Here is a 23803-nt window from a genome sequence, read left to right as displayed (position 1 = left end):
TAACTGTAGCTTAAAACTGCAAGCTTTTGAAAATTGTCTGTGCATCCTCTAGAAAGAACAGCCAGTACAGAAAGCTGTCCATTTCTGGAACTTCATTAAGAAACTGGTTTCTTTACCTGGGGGGTTCATGCCTACAGCTACTGATTCAGATGTATTTGAAATGTGTTTCAGGCTGCTAGTAAAACACAGGGGATAAAAGGATTTGAAATTGTTTTCCAGGTTTCTCACATTTCCTCCACCCAGCTACCTTCAGGGCAAACACTGTTTATAACTTGAGGAAGGGCTATATGAAACAAAATATTTAGTTGCACATCAGCCTCAGATATTTTTAACAATCGGCAGAAAATGCTGCAGGTTCACCTACACACTGACATCCTCATTGTCCTTACTGAGATGTCACTTCATATTTGGTTCATCAGCTCAATTTTTAAAGAGAATGGTTTTAAAACTTAGAGACCAGAAATACTGTTTGCTCTCTTAAAAGTACCCTGTAAGTCCTGTATGCTTGTACAGCTGTACTGGAGCAGCATTCAGCTCAGAAGCCTAATTCAGTTCAACCCACTGACACCAGTCCATAACCTGGTGAAACTGGGGATACCTTTTCTGTTGCCCACGCTGCAACAGGGAACCAAGAGATTAACCCCCCATGCCCACCCCAGGCTTAAAATCAGCCTAAAGTGAGTTAAGCATCTGAAACAGGATTACTGTAAAAAGTTTTTTTCTTTTTTAGCTTAGCATATCAGAGAGAAGTTATCATCATTTTCACTCTAGAGCCGAGGCATCTGACATGATGGATACACGGACTTGATTCAAGCAGGATGCAAAGTGGAGTGGAACAGGACTCCCGTTCCCTCTATCGTGCAAACCTTTTCAAAAGCTTGCTGCAAATCTTGCATTAGAAGTTTAAGTTTGAAGTCCGTAAGAAGCCTAGCAAGCATGCGGTTTGTGCACTCTGAGGAGCGATGGGTTGAAGAACTTCATTTCAAAAAACTGTGACTTTTTCACGCTGAACACCACCTGCATCTTTGCGTTCACCGTTTACATAACCTATTAATTTTCCTCTCTCTTATCTCTAGACTAGATCAGGAAGCGGGCTACGCGCACTTGGGGAGGAAGGATTCTTCCTAGGTGCCTTTTCCCTGGAAAAGCCAGGCGCTGCACACGTTTGACTGGGCTCTGCGTTGCCGCTGCCCCTGCGCGCCGGCTGTAAGCGCGGTGCTGCGGCGGGGCCGGCCTGGCAGCCCGCGGCGGGCGCCAATTTCGAACGGCGTTTGGTCACACGGCCGCCGTCTCCCACGGGAAGGGGGCCCCCGCTAACACCCCCGCCCCCCGCAGCGGTGCCAGCCCCCTGGTTCGGAGCGGCGCAAGCGACGCCGGTGCAGCCCCGCGGGAAGCAGGCGGCTCCCGGCGCAGCAGCGCTGAGGGTGCCCCCCCGCGCCGCCTCGGCCCCGCCGCACCGCTGCGCATCGCAGCACCGGGCAGCCCCGCTGGGCCGGCCCCGGGCCCTCGCACGGCCGCGCCGCCAGCCTTACCCGCAGCTTGTCCCCGGCGCTCAGGCGCCCCGGGTGGACGAAGGGGTTGCGGATGGTGGGCGGGCAGAAGGAGTGCTGCCTGGGCAGCGGCAGCACCCGCGGCGCCATGCTCCGCTGCGCGCCGCCGCCCCGGGCGATTGCGCATGAGCTGCCGGCGGAGCCCGCGGCACCTCGGCCCGGCCCACCGCGGGGAGCCCCGCCTCGGGGCAGGCCCCTGGGGGCTGCGGGCCCGCCGGCCCGGCCCCGCCGCCGCGGGTCGCCCGGGGAGACGGCGCCGGGGCGGGCGCAGCCCGGGGGAGAGCCGGGGTCGGCCCGCTGCCGTGTCAGGCAGCCCCGGGGCCGCGGCCGCCCGCTCTGCCCCCGCGGCTGCTGCGCTGACCGCAGCCGCGTACGGCTCCCACGGGCACCGCAGCGCCGGCCGCCGGGGGGGTGCTGGACTACCGGGGGGGTGCCGGCCCTGGGCTACTGGGATGGTGCTGGGGTCCCGGGGTGGTGCTGGGGTACTGAGATGGTGCTGGCCCTGGGGTACCGGGGTGGTGCTGGGGTACCGGGGTGGTGCTGGCCGTGGGCTACCGGGATAGTGCTGGGGTGCTGAGGTGGTGCTGGCCATGGGGTACCGCAGCCGTCTTGTTGGCAGGCACCGAGTTCTCAGGACCAACGTGGTCTGTTACCCGAGAGAGAAAAGCGGCAAACACCACAGCTGAAGTCGATTTTAGGAGAAGGATGTGTTTCCACCCCTGCAGAAGGCTGATACGGAGATACCGGTCTTGAGTCGGTGAGGTGTAGAGATCCACTGCAGCGTTCTGTACGCGGGGCTGGCGTGGGATCTCTTCCCACAGGATGCGGCAGGAGGTGCCCCGCAGGGCCAGCTGCAGCTCGGGCAGGTAGCCCACGGGCCGCTCAGGCTGAGGTGTGCTGTAAAGCACCCCGTGCTCCCGTGCCTCCACCAGGCAGGTGCCTTCCGACACAAATACCGCCACTGCTGCAAGGTTTCTGCCTGACCGTGTGTAGGAAACGTGCTTGTCGGTTCTCGTGGCAATCTGCTACAGCAATAGGGGTGAGCCAGGGTCTGCACAGAAAGCACTTGCTGGCTGGTAGCCTCTTATATGCCATTAGTACAGACACTTTGTTTTGTTTTGGTGCTTTTCCCTTTCTGCTAGCTTTCCTTCACACACAAATACTGGTACTTCTTAACACAACATCAATCTCTATGTTGCTGGCCTGTTTGTGTTGCTCTAACAAAAATAATTACAAATGTCTCATAGTTCAGTCCCCAGTTTGACGTGACTGCTGCCACAAAGATATCATTAGAATTAGTAAAATTTAATTATTCTCAAATTATTATTTGTGTTTTGTAACTGCAGGTGCTTAAGTAGTAATCATAATGTTATATTAGGGCTAACTGAAGCCCATCTATAATGGAAGCTTGATGAGTGTAGGATTTCCCTTGGCTGGTTTCCAGGGTCTCCCTGTGGTTGCCAGTCCTTGCAACCAGCACTGGGCTCTGAAAAACCCGAGAGCTGCGTACAAACCAGCTCAGCGCAACTGTCAAAGTAAGGCTGGGGGGAACTCCAGAGGAGAGGGACCAGTTCTACCTCTATCATTCTTGACAGATAATTGTACAAGCTCTTCTTAAAACCCCATGACTTCCCTGGCTGATCCGTTCCAGCACTTCTCTGATAATATCTTGAAATTATTTTTTTTTTAATCTGAGCGTAGTCTTTGTCATTGCAACTTCTATCCATTCTCTGTGGATGCAAGAATTGTTCACTTTCCTCTTTGCAGCTACTTTTTGCACACCTGTGTAGTGCTATGGTTTTCACAAGCTTTCAGTAGACTAAGCAATGTAGTATTTTTTTGTAGTAGGTTTTCTTTCCCAGGTCATCAGTTTCTAGATATCTGAGCATTCTTAATGCCTTCCTCTGGTCTTTCTCCTGTAAGTTCACACCTTTTTGGAAAGTACCCAGACTGGAAATACTACTCCTTAGGAGGGCTGACCAGTGCTACCGAGTGGGTGGGAAGGATTAGTTGGTGTCTAACACGTAATACTTGTCTATCCCTATAGAGTGTCTAGTTTTATGTCATTAGCCTGACCCTGTGACTCACACTGTGATACACACTACAGAGTTCTAAGAAACACTGCATTTGTCCTTATAGTGATAGTGATCTTACCTCTAGAACTGGGAAATACTAAAACATCTGGCTTTGTAGATGTGGTTTTTTGTTATGTAGAAGAATGTTTCTGGTGACTTGTATATTTGTTAAAAACAATTATATTGATTAAAAATATTTTACTCTTCTAAGGCTGATTAGCTATAGCAACATCAAAAAGGCTTAACATCACAGACACCAAAATACAAACACAGTGTGAAAAAAAATTGTAAACACATGAGAAGGTGCAATCATATGTAATTCTTTGGCTAAATTGGTGTCAGCGTCTCTTTTGAATAACAATGCCTTTTTAGTTTGTGAATCTATGGTAAAATGAATCTTTATCAATGGTCCACTAACGTAAAACACCATGAAGCTTTTGTGAAACTGATACTTGGAATCACCTCAATATCTTTTCTTTCACCAGAAGGTGCATATGGTGCTAGAGTTGGGCATTGAGGGAACAGTACCATTAGCTTGCTACTGATTATTTTGCTAGGTTGAAGCTACAGTTTCAGTTCCGTAGATCACTGGGAGGATGTATGCTTTCCCTGAAGAGCTTTACCCTACATTGTCTTGATTCTGCCTAGAAACTGTAAGAAAAGTGGCTCTGGAGCAGGTGTAGCTTCCGTATACCATCCAAGTGAATCATATTAGTTAAGCATTTCCATGGTGTAAAACAGGGATTCTTCTCTCATATAAACAAATCTTTTTAAAAGTCTTTGGAGCTTTACAGTTTTTAATATAAATTGTGTATACAGTTTAAATTGGACTAAGATCTTCACCTCATCATAGCTGTCTTTGGGACAGTTTAGTTTCTCTTCCTGGCATTTGTAAAAATATATTCCAACAGATCTTCTTATCATAAAGATTTTAATAAAGCTATAGTAATTTCAAAGTAATTCAAGTATATATTAATTCTATAAAATGTAGTGTAGACAAAATCATATACTGCAGAATATTAAATCCTTGCAAACATTTTTAAAAAAAATCTTCTGTCAGTAATTCCTGATCTGAATCAGAAGCTACAAGAAGTTGCCCTTTTTTAGTATTTCCCTATTTAATTACTCCAATTAAGACTGTTGTCTTACCTTTATAAAACATGCTCACAAAGGCATTTTTTAATACAGAAATTGAAAACCTGCTTTGTGTTTGAATTGCTCCCCGCTTGCATGTGACAAGAAGCCGCCATCTCCTGGCCACAGTCGCGTACCACTGCTGCTCGGAAAGGGCAGCATCTAACTGTTCGTAAGAGAAACAGCCACCTTTCCTCAAGGACTACCAACAAAACTTCATGCGAAGTACCATTCTGATTTTCCTGTTTCTTTCTGCGATATTAAATGCGAACTACTTGGGCAAACCGGGTATGAGAACAGAAGTAGATTGCCAATGTGTTTCCATTGTCAGTTTGACTTCTTTCTTCCCAGACCATGGTCCCCCAACGCCAGTTCAGCCTCTGCTTGCCCCCTGGCCCAATGCTGACTAACGCTTTGCAAGAGGCCATCTGGATGCAGCTGCCAGCATGCTCTCTCCAGGGACCAGTGCAGCTGAAAAGTGTAGCGCGAGTCACATCAAGTTTGTCTTTCTCCACCTGGGACGGTCTTACAGCATTATCCCGGTAAGCCATATATCCTCAAAGGTTTTTGTGCTTTGGCCGTGCAACATACAATCTCCGTGTCACGCTACGTAAATGGTACCGTGGCAGGCTGCCACAGGTATTTTGAACTAAAAAATCAGAAATATTTTCAATATTTGTATTTCAGAATCAGAAAGGCATTGTGTGAGGCTTCGAGGTGATACAGGCTTAGCACTAAGCAGTGTGAACATACTTGTCTCCTTGATGAATTCTACAGGGATAAGCGTGGCCTGTTGTGCAGGTGGTATCAGCTGCAGTAGTAGACAAAATACTTTCTGTGCTGAAGAGGGATTAGAATCACCCTGTACTGTTTCAAGATTTGTGCTGATAAAGGACAAATTAAATGGCAGACCTCGGGGGAAAAAAAAAAGATCTGATTATAGATGGTAACAGAAACAAGCATTACTTAACAGTCTTTAGAATATCTTTTCAGCTTTAAGTAAAAAATGCCATCCATGGGAATGTTCAACGGGCTGGATAACACATGGAGTAATTCATTAGGGATACATCAATCAATTTCAGTCTCCTGGGAATCTAGCTCTACGTATCCCTCAGTAGAATTTATTGTTCTAGTGTGATTTCAAGTAAGAAAAGCAGTTCTGAGCTGTTCATTTCCCAGTGCTCAGGTACTTGTGGACTGGAGGATGTGCTGACTGGCATACGTGTATCCATCCAAGCAGGCACACACACACGCACGCATGTATACACAAACCCAGACAGGTGCACAGATACATGTATCTTGGAGTTTTTATTTAATGTTAATTAGAACTGAGACACCCCTAAAGCTAAGCTTTCTCCTGAGTATTCCTAGATGTTTCCGCTTACAGAAATTCCTTTCTCTGCCTTTCCCTTCTTCCCTAAATGCTAGACTTTCTGTGCTACTGTTACAACCTTTTTATTGGTGCACATAGGGCTCACCCAGTGTTTGCTTGCTAAGTTTCCATTGGAGAGTTGCTTCTAGCTGTTTTCATCCCAGGGAAGCTGGTGTCCCCAGTCTGTTAAGTGTGAGAATCCAGCCCATAGGTACAGGTAAAATAGTCTCAGAATATGTCCTGGGATGCTGCACCAAAGAGAGGAACCTCATGCTAAGAGCTCCCTGAAGCTTATTCTGCTGAATTCCTTGCTCTTTGTGCTGCTTGATGGACAGAAGGTGAGTAAAATCAGAGGCAAGAACCTAGTCACTTCAGTTGGCAAGTCATACCTGGTAGTGACTCCACAAAGGGAGGCACTTAAGTAAACGCTTAGCTTGCGTGTTGTTGGTCCCAGTGGGGTACATAGGACTTGTGTTAGATTTTTGGTCCTAGACAGGCAGATAGATTGCTGAGCTAGCTCTGTTACCAAATTAGGGGAAAGCAGCATTGGGTCTTGCTGATGCTGAGTGAAAATAAAGGTAGCATTATCTCAAGGAATCCATTGGGTATGTCCCCTTGGAGAATCCTCCTTCCTCACCTGAGCTGGCTGCAGAACTGGACAACTTGACAAGAATTTTTCTTCTGTTTCTCTGAGTAAAGAAAGCTCTAGACTGATGATGGGGGATCTCCAACTCCCAGTGCTCCCAAACTGGCACCTTCCCTGATTATTGAATTCACTTGAAAACAAAAGAAAAAAGTAGATTTACAAGAAGAAGAGAGACTCCAGTGATTTGTGTGAGAACAAGATATAAAATTAACTGGGTTTTTTTTTCCCTTTGAACTGAACCCAGGAGCCTCAGTAAAGTTTACCCTATTTAAAGCATTAATTAGGGAGCTGACTGTACATAAAGATAAAACAGAACTCTTAAAGAAGTCTCCAGGGACTCCAAAAAACCCAGTTTTGTCTACATGAGGCAAAAGAATTTTAATTAGAAGCAACTGAATTGAAGTGAACTGATATGAGCAACAAAAAGAGAATTTATCCCACAATGTATTCAGGGAACATAATTGAATGTTCATTAGCTAAGAGTTATATACTGACTGTTAATGAGCAGAAATGAATATGTATTATTTCTTATTAAGCTGGAAATGTATGGAACTAATTGCATTTAAATATAGTAGCTATAAAGCTGTGTTTATTAAGAGTCACTACTAAGAACAGGAAAGACATAGGTGAATTTGTATTCTTTACTGCAGTATCATTTTAAATATTTATTATGCTAAGTGGTATTAATACATAGCTTTTCTTGGAAATGGTTGTTATGTTGTGCTAGTAGGACTGGGTGATGCCTTCATTTGGATAGGATTTATGCTTTGTTTATTATAAATTAGAGAAAGCAGCATAACCAAGACAGAAGCTGTTGGATTACTGTTGGTACTTCTTGCTTCTCATAATGAGGGTCCTCTGGCATTCATGATCCAATGGCACTTGGCTTCTTGATACTATGGCTTGATAATAATTATCTCAGGAGAGAGTTTTGGCAAGATTTCTTTGTTGGAGAGGTACAGGAGAAAGCCATCTTGTTACTAGATGTGGCAACAGAAGAACAGAATTCGTTTGTATTACGCGGTGGGTGTGCTGTGTGTGCACCCAGGAAGGGTCCGTGCCTGCCGGGGAAAGCCTACCATTATGGGATAGACTGAGCCTGAGAGGAAGCTGGCAGGGGCAGTGGCCACTGTGTCTTATGAGGGGACACCGAGAAGCGTGTGGGAGTAAGCAATCACGGGTTTGTTTAGGTTGGAAGGGTTCTCTTAAGAACATTTAGTCCAGCCCCCCCCCAGATGTAGCCAAAGGTGCGTGAAGGGGGGCAAAGCAGAGGGCAGGGATGACATCGCTGCCAGCAAGGCGTGGAATGGAAACACTGGTGCCCAGCAGCTGGGGCTGGCCCTTGCTCCCTCTCATCGTCGGAGTTCTGCGAGATGAGGGGTGGTGGCTTTGCCTGAACGTTTTATGGCATTTACGATGATTTCAGTGGTCTCTTGCGAAGAGAGAGGGACAGTAGAAGGAGAGTTAGAAGGAAAGGAGCAGCAATACCCTGAGCGGGTGCAGAGCAGCAGAGGAGAAAGAAATGCCACGAAGAGGCATTTCTAGTTCCACTGATGGCTTCTCAGCGCTGAGTTAGCCTGGAGCGGCTGTGGAGTGCTGGACCAAGACACACCTAGTCTTGACTCTGGGAGCTGCATGAGGGCCTGCAAACAAAATTGGACTTAGACCCACGATTATTCATTGCAGCTGAAAGGCCACCTCTTCTGCATGGCAAAAATAGCTGTTTTCATCCTCCTGCTCTCTTTGAAATTAGAGGATATTTTGGGACTGCAATCAGGGAGGGTTTGCACACCTTTGAGCTAGTCTCTGACATTTGACATCAGTGCTCTAGGCAGTGATTTTGTGAAATTTAAATTGCTGTCTTCCTGCTTAAATGGAAAAAAACCCCTTGTTTGCTCTGATTTGAATTTGAATTATTTTTAATTTTGCCGTTTATCCTTTTCTGACAAAATTCTCACAGATTATTACAGTAACCATCGGCTCTTCCTTTAGTAATCCAAATGTATGTTTATTAATTGTGCAGATAGATATATTTTTACTACAGGATTCTTCAGTAGCAGTAACAACTGTGTGTTCATTTTTGGAAAGAGTGCAACTTTTTTTCCTGTTCACAAGAGGGCGATAAATCCCCAGTCATCTTTATGCAGCCTCTATACTAAGTGATCAGTGCATTACTGCAAAATGTCAGAAAAAGCAGCTTCCTGTCAGATAACTATATATATATATATACACACACACACACACACTGATCTGTATAAAATATTGTGACTTCTTTTGTTTTATGGGAAGTTTAGGCTAGGCTCTGTTCATTTCGTGCCACTGTAGATCCTATTGTCAATAGAAACTAGATGTGGAAAAGTTATTTATAATATTCCCTCCCACTACAAGTGCAAGTGTTTTCTTCATGGTACACTTATAAGTATTAAATTCAGATGAATGTCAAATGCCTCAAATAATGCAATTTTCAGCATAGTCTTCGGGAGAATTTCCCATAGCCTAAAGGTTGTTTTGTATGCTTATTTCTTCCTCATAGTGAAACTGTTTCTTTGGTAATCAGAATTTTCCATTTCTTAAATTGAATCCTTTCCTTCAATTTAAGTATCTCTTCTCTTGAACCTCCTCTTTAAATGCAATGTTTTTTCATCTAAATACACAGACTAAAACTTTAAGCATTTTTGTGGTGATAATATCAGTATGGGAAGCTGCCATTACCACTGCGATTTCTCTATTTGTGTAGACAATTTTATAATTCATTAGTACAGCATTGTATTTTTAAATATTTAGATTTATTCACTTGCACTTGCATTGTCTCTCTTAAATAGTTTCTGTTTTACATTGAATAGTAAGAACAATTTCAGGACTTTTGCATGGAATAAGGGAAAGAAAAAAGGACGACTGGTTCAGTATACTAAATTATTTTATGTCTCTGTTGATGTTACCTGAGCTCATTCCAGCTCCTGTGTTTAAAGGAGCTGGATTCCTTCCAGCTCAAAAGTTCCATGACCCAGCCCATGCAATTTTTAAGCTGTCAGAACAAATTCTTAACAATTTACACTATAGTATGGCCTCTGAAGAATGTTTTCACTCTGTGTCTTAATATGCAAAATAAATAAATGCCCAAAGTCTCTTGCAACGCGCTGAGGCAGTTGCTCAAGGTGTTAGTACAGCGCCCAGCTGAGTTTAAGAGCCTCAAATGATGTGACTTCCAATATATCCCTTAAATAGTAAGACAAGTCCATAACTCTTGAGGCTCTTTCTACAATCAGAGTGGAGTTCTGCAGCTGGCTCAGATAGCTGAGACAAAAACACCTTTATATTGTCTTTCAACAACCTCAGAGGTCTCTTTGGCGCAGAGATTCAGTCTTGCCTGGCCCCTTGCCCAGTCTCTGATTGCCTCAGGCCCGTGGTGGGAGGGAGCTGTTAGAAAGCAGAGATACCCTTAGCTTATTTGTTTTGATATTATCTTGCCTGTAACAACCTTCACAGTTCACCTCCACCCCCTCCTCACCACTGATGTCTGCAGGGGCTGCACCAGCGCAAGGGCAGGGCTGCTGTGGGCATAGCACCACTTCTGCGCTACTGGGATGCAAACAGGAGCGTGACTGGGCAGCAAGCGGAGTCTGGAAGAGATGCAGTTTGGAGTTTTGGGGTGAAAAGCTTTATCTTGCTTACTCTGTTGAAGTGTAATTAGAGTCCACCCCATTCCTGCCCTCATCCCCAGGCAAGGTCGCTGGCCTCTTCACTGGGTTTTCTGAACTCCAAAGGCTTTAATGGGTTACTTGCCCCAGTCAGTGGTTCCGAGGTTGGGAGCTCCACTTTAAACAAAAACTCCTTCACAGAGATTCTCTCGGTACAGTCAGGCATTTTGGCTATTTTAGTTAAGACCAAAATTATATAACAAACCCATATGACTCTGCCTGCCGGTTTACCATCAGCTTTCCTCCGGACAGCGGCAGAGATCTGTGTGCTTTATTAATGTCTCCACGCGGATTTGGGAGATGCAGCCCCAGTTCTGCTGTGCATCTGAGGGTATGAAAGTCTTAATAGGGAAAATTTGGTTGCAAATATGATATGCCTCACAGTAATGCATAACTCATGTGTTTCCAGCTAAGGAAAAGAAACCCTTCTTACCACAACTATGCACCTCCAGAACTCCATCCATATGTCAGAAAGATACTAGAGTTATATTTTTGTCATATTATTTAATGCTTTAAGTACACCACAATAGTAGGAGAGCAAGTATGCAGACAGGCCAATTCTTTGTGTATATTTGTAAGAAATAAAGCAAAATTGAGAGCAAAAAAGCAAGAACTAGCAAAGCATTTCCAACCAACTCATTAACTGTGACTCAGCTTAGGTATCTGAGGAAATTAAGACATCGGTAACTATAATGAAGGGGGGAAAAGAAGGCACACAATAAACCTTTTTTATCTAGCAACTGTAGAAAGACGTCTTCCCACTTTAGATGTGCTTGTTGAAGTCTGTAGTCTTCTTACAGTGGGTGGGATGAGAAAATCATCGAGAACATGCTTTAGTAACAGAAAGCTGAAGATCCGGCGGTATCACTGACTGAACAAAAACAGCAGGAGGCCCAGGCTGCAGCATGGGTTGTGTCAAACCATGATGTTCATTCTGCCTTGTGTGTTCATGTACGTCTGGACATGACCAGAGATTGTCCGTTCTGTAGCATTCACAGAAAGCTGCTTTGCACAAACAAGTTTCTGGATGCCTGCTGAAGTCCTGACACTGAAACCATCCTAATGCCATTAATAAGAGAGGTATGACTGCAAGATTGTAAGGAAAGCAGCAAAATACAGGTGTGTGAGCTCAGTTTACACTAATGTCACCTGCCCTGAACCACACTGTCTTTTTAAATGCTGCAGGTGTGTTGCTGATGGTGAGGAAGCTAGGTAATTTAAGGCAAGACCAGGTATTTATGCTGTTTGGCAGTCAGGAGCCACAAAGATCTTAGCAGTGTCTCTTCTACGCAGGTACTAACAAATAAGGTTGGTATGACATAGGTACCAGCCTAGAATTTTGCTATGAAGCATATAGCTGAGATATATTGTGAGCGTTGGAGTGCAGCTTAAAAGAAGTATTTTTTTAGAGGAAAAGGGCAAGAAGAGTGGAAATGACAACAGCCTTGCAAAAAAGGAGTGAATGCTAGGGAAAAGGTTTAATATAACTTGGTAGTTTTCAGGGACCTGCTGCCAGTTGTGCATTAATAATAAAGATTCTGCTTCTTCAGCTGGCTGTAACCAAAGTTAGTGAGAAGCCAAAAGGCAGGGGTTGCTCTGAGGAAGAGCATGCAAGTAACCGGGAAGTTTCAGATGCCGATTACAGGTGCTTTGCCCAAGCGTTGGAACTCCTTCTTTCAAAGAAGGTTTGAGTCTGGAAATGAGCTTTAGGGTTAGAAACACTGCCTAAGCTCTACCCAGCTGGCTTGGAGAAGCTTTTGGACGCTGATATGTGAGGCAAGTTCAACAAACTGGGATTGGGCCTTGAACAGTAAAACAATATCCTCTTTTTCTTCTGTGGAATTAGATCACAGATGCGGATGTTAACAAAGGATTATGGAGCTGTAGCTCAATTCTCATAAAGAGAAATGGTGATTAGTTACAGAGACTTGTGAGCTTACCGCTTCCCAGCAGCAGAGGGGCAGGGACCCGCAGGGGCCCGGGTGCTGGAATATCACTCGTGCTTCACTGGACAAATAACAGCAACTCTGTGCTGGTTTTCCAGTCTGTAGTATGATGCAGTTATCTTACTGAGGGATTGAAAGGCATAATCAATTGTAAAATGCATTGAAACAGAAAGTGCTATCTCAGTGCAAAGTGGTTTTATCTACTGCTGCACACCCAAAGGATTTAATTTTGAGGTGGAGACACATTTCTTAAAGCCTGTGATTTGTACTGAAACAATTGGAAATAATGAAGCCTTGGGTTAGTGTTGTTGGAACCTTGTTCCTGTTGAGGTTGGTGGCAATTGCGTCGCTGATTTCAGCAGGAAGAGGATCAGGCTGCTTTATCAGGAAGCATTAGGGAAATACAAGAGATTCTAAAGCTAAGGATCTGGGATTTTTGAAAAGCTAAATTATGTCGTGCCAGTCCTCACCCTGGTAGTCCAATGGTTTAATATAGACCTTTTGTGTCAACTAATTACTCAGGGATGTGTTAACTTGAAATATTAAGGAAACTGCTAGCTTTTTTGCTGTCTACAAAAAACCCCCACAAACATGCAGAATAAAGAACATATGAATAGCCTAGGCAGAAAGCGAACATAAGATAACGTGTGTTCGTTGAACAAAAGAAGGTAATTTGAAAGGATATGTGCCATTAAAATGGGTCATATGATCCGTGATAGAAGTTACAAATAAATGCAGTGCACCACTGTTGTGGAAATTGAAAAGTAACAGTCGATGGGGAGAAACCAGTAGAAAGAAAGATAGACAGAAAAAAACCTCCACAAAAACAAACCAAAGAAGGCCTTGTGGAGATTTACCCCAACTTAAATCAAGTTTAGAATGTATTGATATTTGGGAGATGTCTCTGACAGTTATGAAGTCAAAGAAGAAGTATGGCTTTTGCTCTGAAGAATTTCAGAGTGTATAGATCTGCTAACAATTTATATATCAAAGCAGTCACCAAATGGGCTGGAGAGGCAGAGCAACAAATCATTTCCAGAAGTTGCCATTATCAGGATTTAAAAGTAATGTTAATCTCAGTGTTGCTACAAAAATGAATATCAATGTCAGTATTTTAAATAAAATCTGATTTTGATTTTGGTATGGGGGCTTAGAACTCCCTGGAATTGGTCTTGGTAAACTGTTCTATAACCACATCAGCTGGAGTCTTTCGACATATAAATTACAGAAATCTGGAAAGTTTTCTAAACTATATGTATGGTCTTGTTAAATCACAGTGCAGTGTTTCATCTGACCATTGAAGACCCGTGTAGTAAGTAGAGCTAACAGAGAGGTGCACAGGTGACTTTCTTATTAAAAATCAGACTATCCCTCATTTATTTCGGATGTTTTTCTAAAGGATTGATGCTTCCAGATGATTTTATGCCTTTGCATTCATTTCTTATTTTGGAAAGGAAGATCTTTTAATAATGTTTAGCATCAACCTCTCCCACCCCTTCAATTTGCTGCTCTGGTAAAAGTGCTGTTCCTCTGCAAAAGCTCATAACGTGCTATATGAAATGTCAAGAATGATAAAGCAAAACAAAGAACCTCGAAAGGGAAATGTGCTGCCATGAATATCTGAAATGTACTGAACCACTGCTTTATTATACTTAAATTTCAATAAACACTTCTCTTAAGAGCTTGTGTTTCAGTAGGCAGGGAGATGGTTCTCTATGTAAATAACACTGTTTACCTTTTCTTTAAAAACTGTATTCTCACCACGGTGGTAAATCCTACAAGAAAGCTAAAACATAGTTAGGCTGTGAGATATGGAATAAAATCTCGGAAACCTCTCTCTGTGCTTGCTGGATTGCTATGTGTGGCCATAAAGCAAGAATGCCTTAGAGAACTAATTTTCACAATGTTTTTGCGTCCGTTCTGGTTTTGAAAATAAGAAAGGAGGAAGCCAAAACCCTCAAAAGAGTGCTAATAAGCTCATTTTGCGTCTTCCTTATTTTATGTCTTGCTCCAGTTTTTATAGTTTCACTCTTAGCAGATATGGTATAGCACAAGATTTATTTCTAAGTGCTTATCGCTCCTTAGTAGAAAGCATTTATGTTTTTCCATAAGAACTCTTTCTAGTCACCTCTTCCTTGATAGCGTTTTTATCCACTTACTTTACCCTGAAGTGTCACTTAGAACGCTTCTCAGAGGTTGGCAAAGGTTAGTGTAACCATTAATGCATTAAAGTTGGATGCTGGAGGTGTTAATGCTTTGCTGCCAGTCTTGTTTTAGTGCTAGCTGTCTCTGGTGTCAAAGAACTTCATTTCCTAAACGCCAGGCCAGCGTTGCCCTTGTCTGAAGGCTTCCTCAGTAACTCTACTAACTCTCCCAGTCACTACTTTCAGTTTCCCAAGAAATCAGGCTTAGAGCCTTGAAAGTCTGAAAATGTTTCTGTAATTGATTTTACAAATATTTGCAAATATAACTGGTTTTTTTCTTGGTGGTCATTTCAAGACGTGTCATTTGCATCTTTTGAGGGCCAATTTAGCAGCAAGCGGGAAGACAAATACTCGAATAATATTTTCAGAATGAAAGGCAAGGCCCCCACTGCAGTTTTATAGTCTGCTTCATAGCATCAGAGAGCTTTTGTGTAATTCCTTAGGTGAGACAACTGTTACCTGTCATGCAGAGCTTGCTTTTTCTCCTCCTTTGTTCCAAAGAGGAACATTGTAAGGGAGTAGTAGCTCCTGTAATAATATTGCTGCCTGTGTTACATTAAGTGCTGTGGTGATGGCTTAGTTTTGCATGGATTAGAAAAAGGCTAGAGCTGCAAGGTTCTTAAGTCTGCTGGTGGTTTATTTGGTGAGTTTGGATCGGTTCTCACGCTGGTTTAGATGTGGCTAAAACTGGCAATCACAATGCTTGTCCATGAAGGCAAAGTTGCTTGCTTTTGCACAGGCGGACACATCTCCCTTGGAGACGATGTCATAGAAGAAAGTAGTTTAATGAAGGAAGAATGGAAACACTGGAGAATACTCCAGGATTGTGTTTTTTTTCAGATTTCATCTTCCTATTCTCTGTCTCAAAGTAAACATTCCGTCTTTGCATGAATAAGTTGAATTGTGTGTTGAGGCCTCTGAATACACTTGAATAGCTTAAAATGAAGAGGCTACGTCATAGCATGGTTGAGCACAAAGTTGTGGCTGAGTTGACGTGCTTCTGAGGGGAGAATACACATGTTTAAGGAACCTCAAGATGAAAGGCCAGGGATTTTAGCACGCAGAGTTGTGCAACAGTGGTCCAGCTGGGACTTCATTAAAGAGAAGGAACAATGTAAAGCATTACTGTGTCCTGTGACAGTGGTCTAATCAAATGTCACTGAGCAGCTCCTTGGTACAGCATGGGTTGAAGTCTTACTGAAATAAAGAAAAAGCTAATTGCTATTTTTGGCTGCACTGTTGCGTGCTGGGTTGGTTGCCTTGTCCATTTGGGAATGTCTTATGTAGTAAGCTAGAACACAGTGCTGCAGGTGCAGAAGTTCTTACCATGTTTTCTCAAGAGAAGTCCAATAAATCATTGTGCCATTTCTATCAATAGCTCCAAATGCTGAGTGCTCTGGCCTTGTCTTTCTGAAAGGGAGGCTATATTCTGTTGTTCCTATGCATTTTGTAAAGGCAGTCAGGACACCTGCTAGATTTCTCGGTGCTGTTGGATTGAAAAGCTCCTGGCTTTTGGGCTAGCACTAGCAGTCTGCCACTAGCTGCCCATGATTGCACCAAAATTAAGAAGCTCCATAATTATGAGGAGTGTAGTCATGCTTCCTTCTGCCCTGCCCTGCCTGTTGCTCGCCATGCAAGTCTTCGAGGCGGAGGGATTAGCAGATGCCTGTGGTTGCTCCGCGGTTCGTCAGAGAAGGTGCTGGTCTGGATCTGGTGCCTCTTCCTGTAGCAGCTCAGACTGCCCAGCTCCACAGCAAACTCCCCAGTTCCCAGAACTGCCCCAGGGATTAATTAGTTCATGTTTATAATGTGCTTTGATGTAGAAAGTGTTGTTATTATTACTTAAAACTCTTGAACTCCTCCTTGGTATAGAGATGCGAGGCTAATAGGTTTTAATTACAAAAAATACGTATGCTGAGAAACACAATCCCGTTGTCTGAATTCCAGTGAGTTTTTCAGTGTGGTTTCCTCTTGCCATCCAGTTGACTTTTAAGAACATGTGATTTAATTTTTTTTTATTATTGTTTAAAATGGGGGTTGCCTGATGTTAAAATATTTAGATTTATTCTGATTTTATTTTTAATAGCATACAGAGCTGCTTTGATTGAAAATATTTATATTGATGAAACACATGCCAGTAGGCTCTATTTGTATTTGTGCTCAGCTCTTCAGGAAACTGTTTGTCTGTCTATGTCGCTTGGCTATAATGCACTTAATGAAAACAGTGTTTTGTTGTTTTTTAGAGTAAATCTGGAGTAGAGAATTTGGAAAGAAAATGCTGCTGACTTCCCAAATACTTATAAGAAAAAGAAGTGTAAATCAATTTGTGTAACTATTATTTCTCATTCATTGTATTGCTTTGCGTCAGAAGCCTTGGAAAGGTTAGAAGTAGGTTTTGCTGTGGGCAATTGGTGTAACTGATAAAATGGGCATGGATTCATATGGAGTAATTGACAGTCCATCTGTATTAAAGTTATTTATTCCACTACCTGTTGATCACATGCAATACTGCAAGTTGATGAAAGCAAGAGCTTCTTTTTACTTCTTCATCTAATGAGGAATTGTTTCCTTTATTCTGAGTCTCACTGGAGGCTGACAAGTCCAGACCTCATAAGCGTCTTTGATGAACACAGTAATATGGTGGAAACACTTTTTTCTAAAAAAAATTAAATATTAATAGTTATATTATTTAATTTATTCTAATTTAACTTCCAAAAATATGGAGCTAACCTTATCAAATGCTTTGGCTTTCAAAAGACAGAGTAGTTCTAGTTTCTGGTTAGGGCACCAGGCTTAGCCTGAGTTAGCGATATTATAAAACAAAGGTGCCATCAACGAACTAACATGAAACACATTTGAAAAAACACATCTGCAGTCAATAATCTGAAGAGTAAAGAGCATTATGGACAAATTCATTGAAAAAATATTCTATATTGGGTATGAAATTCTTGTGCACGTGTATAAACAGCGTAATTGTTGGGCTCTGGGGGTCTGATACAGGGCTCCGGGTAGACACTCAGCTACCAGGGTTTGTACGTTTGCACATGGTTCGTAAACAGTGTGATTTGGAGCCCAGTCATGTCCTGTGGTTTCCTCATAACCTTCATGTTGGATGAAAAATAAGCTGTCGTTCATGGCATTGTGGAAACAGAACTACTTAAAAAGACAGTCATTGGACATGCTAAATTTTCTGTTGTTTATAGCTTTTAAATCAAGGGTTGTTGCCTATCTAAAAGTGACTGTGATAGGCGTAGTAATCAGTGGCTGAAATCTGAGGGGACATTTAAGGAGGTCAGGCTAAATTATCATAATGTTGCTTCAAGAGTGAAAGCTACAAAAGCAATACTGAGCATATGCTTAATCAGAATTTTATGTACCACATTTATGAAATGGGTATCTACTGTTCTAAAGCACTTTGTGTGGGGGGAGCCGGGAGCCTTTACTTTAACCCTTCCTTCCCCAAAGTCAGCCTGAAGACTGAGTTATTTTAGAGTGCCACAAAAACAGGACGGAGGAAAAGAACATCCCTCCTTTATCCATAATGCAGTGCTGTTGTGTTTAATTCTAGGTCAGTGTTCTCTTCCCCTAATAAATAAGAGAATCTTGCATTTTGGTGAACTCAAAGTGTGTTTGTGAATAGCCACTGGTACTGTGCTACAGATAAAACCTGTTCATGTCAATAGTATGCACCCATCCCATCAGGGAAATGGAGAGGTCTTGCCTATATGGATTAGATTGTGATGGATATTAGTTAGTAAGGGAGAATAGATTAATCTATATAAATGTGAAGTATTTAGTGGTATTCTTCAGCTCCAGATAATGAAATGCCATCGAGGCACAGTTAAATTTCTGTTTATTGACAAACATCTGCTGCAGTAAAGAGCCTGCCAGGAGCATGGTCTATGTTTAGAATTGATTTTATATCCTGATAACTCTCCGTAGTTGTGTGAAACATGCCCAGGTGCTGGAATGGAACTCAGTAGTTCTGTCTATAGTAATAATTTATCTGTTACCTTGTCTATGATTATTCCTCTTCTGGTGATTTCCCCCCACCCCTCCCCCTTGCAAATAATAGCAGAAGGCAGACCTCTGCTTTGCCTCTCTAATGGTAAGGTAGTTCATCTCAGAGTTTTGAGCTGCTTAAATGTTTATTTTATACTGTCAATACTTTGTTAATATTTCTGTGATGCCTGAAGCATTGGTCTAAGTGCCTATCTGCCTAAGCAGCTGTGAAAGCTGTTTGGTCAAGAATAATTTTTGGATTCAAAGTGTAGCTTTATGTTTCTGCCCCTCAGGATCTGACAGTGAGTGCTCAGTGATGTACACTGGAAATCCTTGAAAAGTTCTGCTCCATAAATTCTAGCCGTGCAAGGGTGGGATGGCATGGGGGAGACAAGACCAGTGCTGGCTTCCTGAGGGTGAAACAGCCATAGCCTCTGTGGAGGTGAGCCATGTGGCTACGTAGCTATCCATTTACTCTGCCACTTCCCTTACTCTTTTTCTGTGGTCGTTCTCATGGCCTTTATATATGCTGGTTAATTCTGTGAAGTTACTGGCTGGTAGCTCTGTGGTTTCACTGTTAATCCAAGACTGGATTGCATTGCCCTTCCTCCTCTGTCATTCTCCAAAGATGTGTGTTAAGGGTGTGAGTGTGCAGCAGTCATCGCTCCTAATCAGCAGGATTTCTCACTGCATCTACTCTATTCTCAAGCACACAAAGATATTTCAGACTATATTTTTACCGTGATGCCATAGTTGTGCCATACCTTTTATTCATAGAGGCAAGGCCTGCCCAATTGCCCATTCTCTAGGCTGAGAAGCTGTATTTTTTTTAATGTAATTTATTTTTATAATTTACAAATTTAAATTATGTAACATGTTAGCCACATGCCAAAATCCTTAAAAAAATAACTTTGCAAAGGGAATTCTAGAGTTAAATAAACAGTTTCATGTGTTGAATTATACTAGAGAACTGCAGGAAGGTGATCTGTTAAAATTACACTCAGGTGGTATCAGTTTAAAGAGCAAAGAAGTGAACAATGTGCGTGTTGGGGGAAAAAAAATACAGATAATGGGTTGGAATATACACAGTGCATGGCTGAGATTCTGCCGAGACGTGGGCCAGAGCAGTGCTTTACTGGCAGCACACTGTGCTGCTATAAAGACGATCTTTGCTCTTCAGACTGGCAGGAATTGCTGTGGGGGACTTACCTCCTACAACGAGGAAATGCCTTCAGCCGTCTCCATCGCTCCCCACCCGCTCCTGGCTGAAGGCTGTGCGGCTTTGGATGGCTTTCCTCCTTTGGCTGGAAGGGATGGTCACTAAAATGCAGAGCCTGAGGGACGTGGGTAGGAGGGGGAGACAGACAAACTCAAGGAAAAAGCTTCCCCTAAATGAGTATAGTGCATATATAGCGGAGTGTATATATATATCAGAGCATATATGAGAGTGGAAGATAGTACAACAGTTCTCCCTCTTTTTAAAGGAACGCCTTTGTAAATGCATTTTCACACTTAGTCCCAACAAAACATGCTTTCCTTTTGATGTTTAAATACCCTTTATCTTTTTGAATAGCTTGGTATTACCCCAAAATAACTGACACAAAAAGAGCAAAATCCTGCAAGCCTCCTGCTTGGCAGTCTCTTGCTCTGCATCGAGGGCGCATAACTATATTTTCTGTGCTGCTTTTGGTACACACGCTTGTTCTGGGGCCATGGTTTTGCTGTGGGGGAGGAGTGGGTTTGGGCTTGATGAAGGCGCTTTTCATTAGCTCTCACTGAACCAGCTCGAAGGGTGCCTGGTGCAGTGATTCCTTTTAGCCTGCAAGTGGCATTCTTTGTCCGGTTTACTGGACTCGACAGCCTAGTTTATCAAAAATCCTTACCTCAAGTGATTTCAGAATAACACTTTCTTTTCAGATGTTTGTCGATGGCAGCCTGTTTGCTGACTATGAAAATAAAATCAAACTAGAAGCAAGGCTTTGTCCACTGCAGTCATTTTCCCTCGGTTTGCTCTAAACCTGTCAGTTGAAAGCCACTTCTTGGCACTGCAGAGGCTTTTCTCTCCTTGAACTTCAGGAACACTTCTAGCTTACATCCACATTTCATAAATGTCCTTCTGGATAAGCTGCCTGCCTTGGGGTTGTATGTAGGGGTCTAGTGAGGATGCAGCCTATTTCTAAACCTAGGAGAAAGTAGGACTGTGTAAGTCTCACGAAGTTCGGTTATATTATTTCCACTGTAATTTCTGCAGAGGCTCCTTTGGCATTTTCACAGTATGCCGTGTAGCGTCTGCAGCAGCTCAGCTCTTGCCGTGGTTATTCAGGTCATACTTCGGTATTTAAATGTAATTCTTCAGAATGTTGGTATTGGCAAGCAAGGGAGCTACATCTCCTATGAAGACAGAGGTATTAAAGCAGCATCTTTGTTTCTAGGAGCTACTTCTTTACCTGCTGCAGTTAATTTTACTCATGTATCTCTGGAATGAGAAAACGGCATAGAAACCCTGAATAGTTAGCTAATCATGGCATTCCAGATGTACCTGAAAGCAACAGTGCACTTCCCATTGGTCCATTTTGGGTGATTTGTCACTTTTGAAAAACTAGAATGTATTCCCACAAAGAGTGTGAAACCCAAGAGGGCCTCTTTTCTCATAAAATTTTTGTTAGGGAATGTGGGAAGGTGGTTTTCCTTTGGGGCTGTGTTGTGCTCAGGAAGGAATATGGAGCTGGGAGTCTGGATTCTTTTATGGCTTTGAGAGATCTTTGCACTTATGTAGCAAAGTATTTAGTTAGGATTCATGGTATGCTTACAGACAAAATGTGAATAATTATCTTTTAATTTTTTTTTAAGTAGAGAAACTAGAGCCAGTTCAACACATGAAAAAAAGCTGAAGTTAATTTAAAAAATGAGCACCTAAACTGATGTTGTAACATGTGTGTTCTTAAGCCCTTCGGGTTCCATAGAGCATAGCCTTTGCCAGCAGTGATTAAAATACTAATGAGAAGGAATGAAATATTCCAAAGAGAGATGAGGAAGGTGAATTAGGCTTGCTGTTTACCTGTAAAGTTTAAAAAGGTGAGAAAGAATGTGTTCCCTTGACTCTAGACCACTTCAACTTCATAAAGAAAAATTCCCTGTGCATTCAGGACTTCACCGCCTGTGTGTAACAACCTTTGTATAGACACAGTTTTCTTAGAAACACTAAAAGCTGCCAGTGTGCCCTAGAAACATCATATATTTTAGCAATATTTGTTATGATGTTGGTTTTAATATTCAGAGACCACATCCAGTTTTGCATGGCTAGAATTTATGGAGCAGAACTTTTCAAGGACTAGAATTATTTAAATAGAAATATTTTCATTTTTCATGCACAGACACCCTGTGAGGTTTCAGAATCCACACAGCTTTCAATTTTAGGAGTATTCTTCCCTGCGTTTTCAGGAACTTTTTGCATTCCTGAATCTAGTTGTGGGATTTTCCCCCTAATGGGATCCAGGCTTAAATGCTGGAGTCACACATTCTGTCAATTAGTGCAAATAAGTTCTTCGAACTCATTTAATGGGTGCAGATAGATTTATTATTATTATTATTTTGCTCTGTAGCACTGTGCCTCCAGTGTATTTTGTCACACTTGTGTGAAGGATACTGGGATGTTCAGTTTTTAAGCTTTCCAAGAGGGTCACAGGAGAAAAGCTATCCATTGGGAAAGTTAATTGCATAGTACCAGTCAGTGGTCATGCTCAGCTGGTGTTCAAGGTGCTTTTCTGGTGGTGGTCAAACAGCAGAATTAGTTGCATCGCTTTTCTTTCTTGGGGTTGCCCGTTGTTGGCTCCCTTTAGTTGCTGTAGCACTGGTGGAAGCTGTGGCTGGACTGAGGCAGGTACTAGGTGTACCCTAACTCTGAGCCTGCTTGCAGGCATCTGTGTGGCTTGGAAGGATGGTGGCACAGAGCCACCGCTCTCTTAGAGAGGGTTGGGAACTAGCGTATGGAATCTTTTTGTCAGAAACAATGGGTTTCCTTCTTCTCTATGAAAGCAGCAGAGGTACCAAGACAGGGTCCTTAACCATGTGCTGCCTGGGGAACCCACAGTGCTTGGGCTGTTGGCATCATCAGCTTATGGAGGCTTTGGCCAGTTATCCAAGCCACCTTTGCAGCCAATGTCCTTTCCCCCACCCACCCCCCACCCCCCTTTTTTTTTTTCTGGGTTTGTTGGGTTGGTTGTTTGGGTCTTTGTGTGTGTGGTGGTGGTGGTGTTATTGTTTTGGGGTTTCTTTTGTCCAGAAAACTGAACTTACGACTTGCAGTCCCAAATGTGGGGGCCTGTCTTGGTGGAAAACTTGGTCTCAGTGAGGGGGAAAAAATGTTTCTTTTATGCTATGAGAGGTTTGTACTGCACAACTGAAAAAAGGTGCCCAGAACTTCTCTTACTGCTGCCTTTACTAAAGGGTGTCAGGTAAGAAGGTAGCAGTTGGAAAAATAAGAGTATAGACAAGACCGCAAAGGATCTCAGACTGGCCAGGCAAGCTTCCCACTTTGTCTGTGCAGTTTTACCTTGCCTGTCTAGTTGTGTTTCCTATCATAACGTCTTATGAAAACTGATGGAGTGCTTTTGCATGGTTTGATTATTAGCTCTAGCATGCTGAAAATCTTCAACAGGTTAAAATCCACTGGAGTGTCTGTTTCATGGGAGACTAAAGATCTCATAACATTATAAGCAATCCATATTTAATAGCTTTCTGGATGTATTGGTGAGTGTGGCTTTTGATAATGTAATGTTAAGAATTGCTATCACAGTGGAAAAATCATTTGTATTTATTGTACTGAAGGTAACCTGCTAAGAATGCCATCTGCAAGCGTCTTTCAAACTGGGTTGGTGTTACGAGTGCACAGTTATGTCTGTGATTGGAGAGATACCAAGTAAGGGGCCCATGATGAAATTTTAATATTGCTTTAATTTTGAGATTTTATTCTTAATTTCCCTGCTAAAATCTGCTTGTGCCCAGTTTTGTCATCTTTCTTTGGAAGTGTGCACACCTCGATCTACAATATCGAGAATGGTGAACCAGTGTTTTACTACATTCTTCCTATAAAGGTCAGTGGGGATTCCTGTGTGGAAAAGGAATACAGATTCAGATCCTGAATAGGAAATGTGAAGCTCTGGATTTGTCACTTCTT

General features: G+C 42.7%; 1 protein-coding gene and 1 long non-coding RNA gene across 3 annotated transcripts in view; one reads left to right on the top strand and one right to left on the bottom strand.

Moving 5' to 3' along the window:
* The window catches only part of LPCAT2 (lysophosphatidylcholine acyltransferase 2), a 32770-nt gene extending 31040 nt beyond the window's left edge, over positions 1–1730 (bottom strand). Inside the window, exon 1 of one of the 2 annotated variants that reach the window (XM_080364762.1) lies at positions 1533–1730. In XM_080364762.1, the coding sequence (XP_080220888.1) occupies positions 1533–1640 (108 nt within the window). In that variant the 5' untranslated portion in view covers positions 1641–1730. The remainder of the gene's footprint in view (positions 1–1532) is intronic. The other variant, XM_080364763.1, reaches the window with a different exon arrangement.
* LOC308053506 overlaps positions 1–23803 on the top strand; it is a 193996-nt gene extending 170193 nt beyond the window's left edge. The window contains exon 2 of the long non-coding RNA XR_013923651.1: positions 5111–23803. This is a non-coding gene — a long non-coding RNA (uncharacterized lncRNA). The remainder of the gene's footprint in view (positions 1–5110) is intronic.

Source organism: Falco punctatus (assembly GCF_963210335.1).
Source record: "Falco punctatus genome assembly, chromosome: 14".
NCBI lineage: Eukaryota > Metazoa > Chordata > Aves > Falconiformes > Falconidae > Falco > Falco punctatus.
Note: the sequence above shows the minus strand (reverse complement) of the source record. Positions and strands in the feature narration are given on the sequence as shown.